The following is a 10,697-nucleotide window of genomic DNA, read 5'->3' as shown; positions in this document are numbered from 1 at the left end:
TATTAGACTCTAATTTGTAAAGGTTTTTTGGTATGAACATGATTGCATATAAAGGTATGGCGGTAGTTGTACCATCAATAAAACCGGTTAGTTGTTTGACATCTGTGATTATCATACACAGCTGAGACGTACCATTATAGTCGTTAGACACCAGACTGCCGACACAAAACGTTAACAGAAAATATACACATGAACAGTTGCATCATGAGAAGTATCATACTGTACCCAGGGTAGATTGAAGTGAACAGTGGTATCGTACCCAACCCAGGGTAGATTGAAGTGTAGGTTTTTCTATACAAACTATACTAGGGTCATTCAACTTTGAAGATGTCGTTAGGAGAACTATTGTCAATTACCATGTCATCTTTAACAAGTTGGCCAGTGTCACATTCATGGAATTTCTGAACGAGTTCGATAGAAGTTAGTGTCATGTCAATTGTGAACAAGTTAGCTAAATCAACTCACTATGTCAACTCTTCAGAAATTACAAAAATGTAACTAGAAGCTAGAGTCACTGCTAATTCTAAACAAGTTAATAGTTAGAAGCTAGAGTCTGAACAATGCTACCAGCTACAACTGAGCTAGAGTGAGTGACCGTGTCAATTATGAACAACCTAGCTGGAGAAATATCTGACCAGCAACTCAGTCACTCACTTTCAATTATTTATAAATTTTAAATTGAGAACCACATGCAAATAACATAGTAAGATTATAGAATAAATATAGCAAAATACCAATAATTTGATTACAAATTCACGTTGAATACATGAAATACCTTGGTCGTTGTGCCTGCAAGTCTTTGTCACACTCAAACACCATGAACTATATTAGAATGCAGTGACCTGGAAATTCACTACTGCCTACCTAATTCATCAATGACATTGACCAGCTGTTTTTTCTAAATTATACCAGACACAATTTCAATGAACGTACACCTGGAATTGAACTTGTTGGGCAAATGATACGATTCAGATGCAGATACTTTATTGCCGTATGTATAGAAACATTGGAATGTAACTACATGTACTCAAGGAGCGCTCAAAAATTTCAATGTAAAAGAAGGAAGTCCATTTTTTTTAAAAGGATGAGAAAAGGACAGATAAAAAACACCAATATAAAAGTGATAGTCAGGATTCATAACAAAATCAAAGTGCAGAAGAGTGGACGTTAGTAACGGCGGTTTGTTGAATTTGTAAGGTATATCAGTGAAATGACGAAGGGAGGTCAAAATGTACAGGGGTACTAATGTGGTCTTTTAAACTTGTAGGGCTAATACATTAACCATAGATGGAGGGGTTTAAATCAAAACATAAAAGGGTAATATAATTAGACGGTCTGTTCAAATTGTAGGCTCAACAATATTACAATGTAAGGTTTAGACGAAACGTAAAAGGGTCACAGTCGTAAATCACAGATTCTTTTACGGCACCGTCCAAGAGAACTGTGACCTGTTGAATATGATAAGCTTCTATGATTTTTACGAGAACAGACATTTGTACTGCCTAGCCTATGATACGAGATGAAAATGTGTGATATGTGTTGATCTCATCTTTATTTTCAATCCTTGTATAGGGCATGAATTATGACCATCAATTCTCTAATTCTCACCAGATATTTAACCAAGCTCTGTTTGGTGGTCTGGGAGTATATTTAGGATTAAAGCTATGGTAGGAATCAGTATTTATATTTTTTTTACTCGATTCAAGCTTTCTATACCCATCACACTACATCTATTGTGCCTTAAGCAATATCACAATAAGCCATGGCCAGACATACTTTTCTCTGTCTCAGCGACTTCTTATCAGCGTTCTAATCTCGTGGTCCTACATTGTTGGCTAGAGTGTAGAAAGCTAACAAGTCTCTAGTCTATCAGCTAGCCCTCGGATGTTCGTCCGATAAAATACGACACACAGCCGAACAACGCTATCGAGGATGGAACATCCGCACATGCGAACTTCGTTCGCTTATAGTTATAGCATCGAAAGAAAGCCCGAACGTCTAGCAGCAAGACTAACAAGTCTCCGGCGGGTTAATCTCTCTCACGATAAGCTTACATTTGAAAGTGCGATCAAGTCGACAGATATGGCACACGTGACGTATCCCAACCCCCGAGGGTCACAACAACACTCAATATATACAGTATATACACATCAGACTCCTTGTTTGGTGGTCTGAGTATACACATATTACGACACAGCTGATTTCAAAATGAATATTGCTCCGTAATTGTGAAAGATAGTGATGAATAGTGAGTATTCCTACGTTCTCTTCTTGTAGAGAACACTAGATGAAGAGTTTTGATGGTTTCCGTCAACGCTAGTTGGAGGCTATATTGAATACTTGGGGAGTGTGAGGTGACTTATGGAGTCAATAGACGATGGCTGCCCTATTATACAACACCATAAAGCACAAAGCAAGTCAGTTTATGGCTACCTATTAAAACATACCTGTATTGCCTTCCTTTGTCACATATTTTACATTTCAAATAGCCGTTTAACGCTCTTATTAAGAAGGTGGGTACGTATAGATCGATAGTAACCACTGTGACACGTTGTGGAAAATAAAATAAGTTGATAGACTGGGGTAAAACCAAGGTAGGTTTACTTTGTGGTTGTCTTTATTGGAAATAGAATGACTTTTCAATGACAAGTAATTTATTGCAAGGGTAACACGAAGTTGAGTATTAAACCGACATACCTACATACCGACCTACCTACCTATTTACGTACACACACACACACACACACACACACACACACACACACACACACACACACACACACACACACACACACACACACATTCTAGGGATTCTGGATTATACAATGTAATATGTAAGGTTCAAAAGTATGCATGAACCTAGAGAAAAAATGCTGAGATGTATAAAAGGGGCCAGGGGCTGTTTTTGACCAGGGGTAAAATTAATCAAAATCAACCGAGTGGGTTTAACTTGGCCTCCATTAAACCAGATCTCTCGTGTGTATCATGAATTCTTTCACATGCATTTAGTCTAGAACCTGTACCTGGATTGGTCAGTTGTGGGAATGGAGCTGGTTGACTAGTTAAATCAAGGTACTGCAGGCCGAAGTGAGGAAAGAACGTCGACGTGGTACCGAGACGCTGGGGTCAAGTAGGCGTTAGTACGTAGAAACCGATTTACTGCACTCTAAATAGTTTCTCGAAGTTCCTGCTTCCAGTGTTGGAAGATTTTATTCTTCAAAATGGAATGACAGTTCATCTATAATATCAACCCGGGGGAGGGGTACCATCCTTTCCCCCACCCTCCTCGTCACAGATATTGACAGGCTGTGTCAATTATAAAAAGTCAATGATAGGCGTTACTAGTTTTTCATACTATTAACTACATTTACACAACCTCTTTCCACCGGGTCCCCCACCCCCACCCCCAACAGGTCGTCAATTATACAGCTGGGTTGACTGAAGCACAATCATGCATGGTTCAGATCTCGCCCAAGACTTTAGTCATTCAGAACAAACGGCAGTGACGAGGCTTGAATGTGTACCCTACAGATTCCAAGCTGGCCAATCTAACTATTCAACCACCATTACTCTGTGTAATTTTAAAATGTTGTGATGCTATGGAAGGGGGGGGGGTGAGAAATAAATTGAGAATTAAATATAGAATTCTATGTCATGTCTGTTTGCTGCTAATTATGGTAACTTTAACAGTTCTCTCGTGATGGGTACTGGTTGCCAGAAAGTGGAGCAAAGTCTACAGTTATGGTTTACTTTAGTTGTCAACACCAATTTATTGAGTCCCTTCAACAGATCAACGCCCAAAATAAAGTTGTAGTTTCAATACGACTCTGCCTATCCTTATCAATAGACCTTATAGATCGTACATTGTGTGCTCCTTTTAAAACACTCCTCTACCCCAATTGTATGAAGTGTGGTATTTCGTTGTCGTCAGTAAATACCTTTGTACAAATACAACGAAAAGAAAACGACCGGTGGATGAATGGACCAATGACCACAGTAAAGCACCACACCCAACGTACTTACCTACCAAGCTTTTCTTCACTGGCTCGTTTATACAAAGAACTCACAAAGAAACTTCCATGTTGATTTTCACATCGACATGTGACGGGTTTCTTGGCTTCAATGACGTACAATATTTATTGCAATAAAAGTCAATAATATCCTGACATTTGTTGTATGTTGTGTCACCATGGATACATTAAGTTATAAATAATTTAACCCAAAGAATAGTTTTATGAATACAGTAAATATGTAATCACTCATATAAAACATAGATAATACATTTAGAAATAAACTAGAAATACACATACATACATACATACACACACACATAAATACACACACACATACACATACATACATACATACATACATACATACATACATACATACATACACATACATACATACATACATACATACATACTTACATACATACATACATACATACATACATACATACATACATACATACATACACACATACATACATACACACATGCAAGCAAGCAAGCACAGAATACGTCAGCTATTTTGCTTAAACTTCAATTTGGTCCTTTTACCAGACAAGATGGAGAGGTCATGTAGACAGTATCATTTGATGAGGGATATCACGTGACACATGACAGAATATGTTGCCATGAACGTCTGTGACTTAAATAACGGATTGTTAGACGACTTTTAGACCACAACCTTTGACCCCAAAATCTTGTTCAATTGATCTCAATTACTAATTAGTAAGCCTGTCATAAACTTAATATGTTCAAATCATAGTTATTTCTAGCCGCGTTTGTTGTAATTCTGAGTTTTTTTCTTCTGTTTTTGTGCTTTTTTTCGTTCTGTCGTTTTGTTTTCTGGTTAAACGACGGAACGAAATATAACACACAAAAAAAACTTCGAAATCCAAACAAACATTACAATTATTGCAGTTAAGTCACTTCCAGTACGTTGAAATGTACTAGTTTAGATATTCCTTAATTAACACATCATCCCCTCAATGCAAAATTAACACCGTTTGGAATTTTCTCAACGAAAATTGCGCAATTATTTTGTTTAGAATTTGGGTGGATTGACTCTTAAAATCTGCAAATGACTGGTATTAATTGATATTAAATGACACAATGCTCATTGCTTGGTAACAATGAGACTTGCCTTGAATTGGTTTCACTATCTCAGACTAACACTCGAACTACGTGATGTAAGGTAGACCACAGCAAATCTCTGTGCTAATCTACATGGCAATCGGACATAACTTCAAAAAATGTGGACACAATTTTATGGGTCACGTGTTGGGTTAACAGGATATCACTACTATAATTGCCGACATAATATTAGGGGTCGTATGTGGGGGCCCTGGTGGGGGTTAAACGACGTGGGTGATTTATGATGAATGAGTTGTTTGTACAACCCCAAGTCATATGTCATGTTACTATGTAACACTAATCAATAGGTGAGATGTTTTAATACACTATAGGCGTGGCAGTGTGACCGTATATCTTACCTGGGCCCTGCTATCAAACTGAATATATGTGTAAGACAACATACAGCCCAAAGACTTATCGCAGCCAAGTCTCGCTATCAAGTGAGACAAGTCTTTGGGCAAGAAACACCATACCGTTGATTTACTTATATGACATTTCAGTGTCGGTAATATTGGCAACAAAACGATGAAAGAAAGCAGCCTCAAGAAATACTGACAAACGTCTCTGTTGAGATACAGAGAATGTAGCCTTTCTTTGTCATCAAAACTCAATATCAGACAAACAATGGATGGTCACAGAAAAAAATATATGGGAAATATTGTTGCCTCATGAAACGCCTTATCTGTTGGTAAACATAACTTGGTTGTGTTACAGCCGTTAAAACTAGCTTTGACAAAAATCAACTGTTTCGATAAAAAACAGAAAATATAAGTACCTAAGTTCACGGAAAACAAACAAACAAACAAACAAACAAACAAACAAACAAACAAACAAACAAACAAACACCTTGCAAGAATTACTGTTGATACAGAGAATGCAATTTCGCTGTCGTTAATGATGGTAATAGCTGTATCTTCTCAATGATGGATGTTGTTATCTGCCCTACGATGGCCTGAAATATACAAATAATTCAATAATATTGTATAATAATAATTTTAGTAATAGCGCTGACCAGAAACGGATGGGTACAGAAAAAATATGGAAAAAAGAGAAGTCACAAAACGCCTTGCAAGAATTGCAGTCAGTAAGGAATATTATTTCATTGATATTAAAAACTGTTATTAATATAGCTTTGTAAAATATGAAAGAGAGTAGTTTCACAACACCTTACAAGATCGAGTTGTTGTGGACCAAGTAGAACGTGTTGTTTTTTTCGTTGTGAATGATAATGCAGCTTGGACTAAAAACGACTGGTTAGAAAAGACACGAAAAAAATATCGTCACAAATAAAAAGACTTTGTGAGAGTTGATCGATGTTGATACACAAAGTGTGATTTTGTTGCTGTCAATGGATACTGGATGGGTCGATCTACTACTATCACTGACGACAATGCCCATGACTTTGACGACGACGACGACGACGACGACATGCAACACAGGTGAAGGTTAACGGTTTATCGGAAATGCATACATTACGTATATTATAGTACTCTTTATATGAGCACCATGTCGTCTGCGTGCAGTCCACTTTTGTGTAGCTTCCTATCACCTTGGCAACATGAAAAACTACAGACACGCCTAGTTCTAGAGTCAAATTACCTGTTTATGCTAATCTCCTTTGATGGAGACGACAAGCGTACAGTTTACGTCTTTTAGTTTAAAAAATGACGACCTAAATAAACCTTTGTATGTGTATTTGACAAGCACATAGGTCAAGAGTTCATAGAGTTCGTGACATCGACGCAGGTAGGAACCCATGTTGTGTTTTAATACTAGATTTGAATACTTGTTATTCACTATTTTTTTGACTTAATATTGAAGACATTTTGTCATCTTCGTTGAAATAGAATAGTTGACTTGGTCCACAACTCCCTTTTATTATCAGTTCAACGAACCACTGAATGTTCATCTGATATTGTAAATCTGACAAACTTAAAATGAAGGGCGTTTTTGGATTAGAATTCCCTTTGTCTGATAGTTATTCATTACTACTTTCCTGTTAGAACTCAAACGTGCACTTTTCACACTGAAAAAAACCTGTGTGAGGTCGAAACATCGGAAATAAAGTAGACTAAAGGACTTGTCGATTTTTTATCAAAACCCAATTTTTGATATTCTTAAGTCCAAGTCTCAACATTGGATCATCATTGTGGTTAGACTAACCAGCTGTCGCAACAGAACAGAGCTATAGGAAATGTTGTTCCTGATCACAACAAAAGAACAATCCTGTCTCGTTCTTTATTTCATCAAGTAAATTACTACACAGGCAGGAACACACGCTGTCTTTACAGTCACGTGGAAACGTTATTATGACGTCAATATTTGAAAAATAGAAAGCAAATTTTGACAAGACAGACATATTGTTTTGACTTTTATGGTTGCCATGCAACGTGTCGTTCGAGATAGAAAAACCCAGAGTCAGATAAATCATTCATGTCAAGTTTATTGCTGCATGAACATTTAGGTGGAACCTGACCTATGACCTTTCTGTTGCCTTCCTTCCATCTCCCCTGTTTCGTTGTTACATGGTTAACTATTCAGTCTGTTTATTGCCTAAATAAAGAATGATTTCAATTGTTAAAACCGACTTGTTCTAATCGCCATCTTATTTTAAGGCTTCTTCATTTTCCATCACACCTTCCTGAACGTTTAATAAACACAGTTTGTTTTCTTCGTTAGTAGAATACTATATACCGAGTCCACAACCTCCTTCTACCGGTCTAGGGACCATTGACTGTTTATCTGGTGTTGATAATATATAAAAGTCGAAGGTAACAAAATGTAATCTGACAAGGCTATCGAATAATTTGGTATTGAACAAATAAATTAAAAAGTATTATTCGTATCCTATCAAATCAGTATGTATAGCTCTACTGATAGATAATACTCATTTTAAAACCTGGGACTGAATTATGGGCCTTTAAAGTACAAGGTATAAGTTATAAGTTGTCCATGTAACTAGTACAGCCGTAACCAAGAGTTGAAATATTTTCATACAAACAAAGGGCATCGTAGAGGGACATCGTTTAGATTTGACCTCATATCACGTGATGTCATCACTCACGACTGAAAAGAGAGTTGAAGTGGAATGGTACGCATAGTATTCATGTAATAAAACAATCTGTGTTGCTAAGATTTTACTTTGCAAAAATAGTAGTTAGGCAGTTGGTAGAATATCATGGTTTAGTATGTCATGGAAGTGTCGGCTGTACGTTGAGGGCGCTAACATACATACAGGACTGAACTTCGAGTCTGTCCAACTCTAACTGGCTGAAGTAATTGTAATCCATCCGATATTAAAACCAAACAACCAAGGTTATCGCCACACAAATAAAAAAAATTGCAGACACCTTAGTTTAGTTTTTTGCATTGACAATTCATTTTATAATACAGACCTGTACAAAGATACAAACAACCAACCATTCCATAGGGTTTGCGAGTCATTTCATTTCGTAAACAATTAATAAAGGAAAGAAAAGGAAAAGTATCACTGATACATAAGTAGTAATTACAGAGGTTCTAAAAGATTCAATATAGAAAGTATGACGCCTGCTAGAAAATGAATTAAAGATAAGTTTAAATTTACACAGGTTATTAGTCTCAAGTTTAGGTCATCAATGCCATTGTCATAAAATAATAACAGAACTACAAAACTCACAGTTGAAATAAAGAATGGAAATTGAAAGTATAAATTAATGATACGGAAATAGTGAAATAAGTACTACATTTCATCTTAATTTTTATCTGAACGAAAATATTTTAGAATTTAGATATTCATCACTATATCGGTCGGGTTCTATCATGTAGGATAACAAGAGGAGAGAACCCAATATGTAATATCAATATCAATATCTTTTTCGGCCCGAATTGTAAGTTTATCTGTTTTTCCTGATTGTCAGAGAATCATATTAAGAATAGGGTAACTGTAGGGATAGTCTGCAACATACGACATATAATGCGTTGCTATCAAATACTCGTATAATGATAAATAACGGAGCATTCTGATTATAATCAGTATGACGTTGTGCACGGCTCGGTTCCTCTATTTACCATTTTTTCCAGTTTTTTTTTATTGTATGCTTTTGATAAAGTGAAACAAAATCAAAATAAATAAAGGATCAGGAATTGAACCGTTTTCCTGCATCAGATTTTGATCAGATTGGACACTTCTTGTCTTATAAGCTACCTAAGGATCTGACAATAATCAATATGGCTCCATTTATTGGCGACGAATTATCCACAAATTTACTAATGTTACATATAAACCATACAAAAACTCTTACCCACAATAGAAAGTAACACGGCAATGTTTTTACCACAACAACACAACAACAGTTTAAACTTACAAACACATCACTTGCCGCGAGAGGGCGTTGTTTCGATTCGTAAAACGTTATATATACGTGTATTTATGAGTTGGTATGTCATATCAGGTATACGTATATTTTTTTCATTTAAATAGCATTCAATGTTAAATCCTTAGCAACCATGTGCATCCACAGAATCCACTGAACAAACAATCCCCGCAATGATCGTAATGATATTTCTTTGGTATAAATATGGTCATTACAATTAAAACTTGTTTCAGATTTGGCAATCGAATTATTTCATTTCGTTCAACAAATTTTTTATATAGGCATCGCTGCGAATCAGTGCATCATGTAACTGATTGCCCAACGTTGGTGGCGGTATTTTCACTAAGCATCGTAGTTCGGGTTGTCGAAATTTGGTGGTAGTGGTGGTTGCACCATGACATCAGATGTGGCTGATACAGTTGGTTTGTTTCCAATCTCTGCATCGTTGTGTTGTCGTGTTGACGGCACGGATTGTATGAAACCCTTCTCTGCTAAGAAACCCATGATGAAAATGCCACCACGTAGCTTAAGATGGTTGTAGATACAAAGACAACTTGGGACTTTCAGAATGATGTTGAAGATAGCCATTACAAGACTAAATACCAGTTCTGATTTCATATCAGAGTACGCGTTGTTGTAAAATTTTTCAGCACGTGGGTAATATACGATCATTAATTCCATATCAATTATAATACTGAGTATCATCGACACCAGGAACTATCAAATAAAATGATAGAAATGATATAAAACAACGTGTAAAACATTGACTTTTAGAAAATTATGGTGACTTATCACTAACATCGATTTGCATTGCATTTGAAAGGTGACATGTAGCTGCCTACCACTGACATCAGGCGATGTTTTGTTGTGATTAATAAATGACTTTTAATAAGTTACAATTACTATTAACGTGTGATGAATCTAGAAGTAACTAATATCATTGACATTGACTTATGTTGAAGGACGACTTACCACTGGTATCGACTAGTAATGACTTACCGTTGACATTGACTAGTGAACACTTACCACTGACATTGACTAGTGAACACTTACCACTGGTATCGACTAGTGATGACTTACCACTAACATTGACTAGTGAACACACTGATATTGACTAGTAATGACTTACCACTGACATTGACTAGTGAACACTTACCACTGATATTGACTAGTAATGACTTACCACTGACATTGACTAGTG

At 36.4% G+C, this 10,697-nt stretch overlaps 1 protein-coding gene across 1 annotated transcript in view; it reads right to left on the bottom strand.

The window, feature by feature from the left end:
• Window positions 1-9,838: 9,838 nt before the first annotated feature.
• The window catches only part of LOC144451714 (type-1 angiotensin II receptor-associated protein-like), a 3,112-nt gene continuing 2,253 nt past the window's right edge, over window positions 9,839-10,697 (bottom strand). The window contains exon 4 of the mRNA XM_078142618.1: window positions 9,839-10,213. Within this exon, the coding sequence (XP_077998744.1) occupies window positions 9,839-10,213 (375 nt within the window). The remainder of the gene's footprint in view (window positions 10,214-10,697) is intronic.

Source organism: Glandiceps talaboti, chromosome 21 (assembly GCF_964340395.1).
Source record: "Glandiceps talaboti chromosome 21, keGlaTala1.1, whole genome shotgun sequence".
Lineage (NCBI taxonomy): Eukaryota > Metazoa > Hemichordata > Enteropneusta > Spengelidae > Glandiceps > Glandiceps talaboti.
This window is presented reverse-complemented; position numbering and strand designations above follow the sequence as displayed.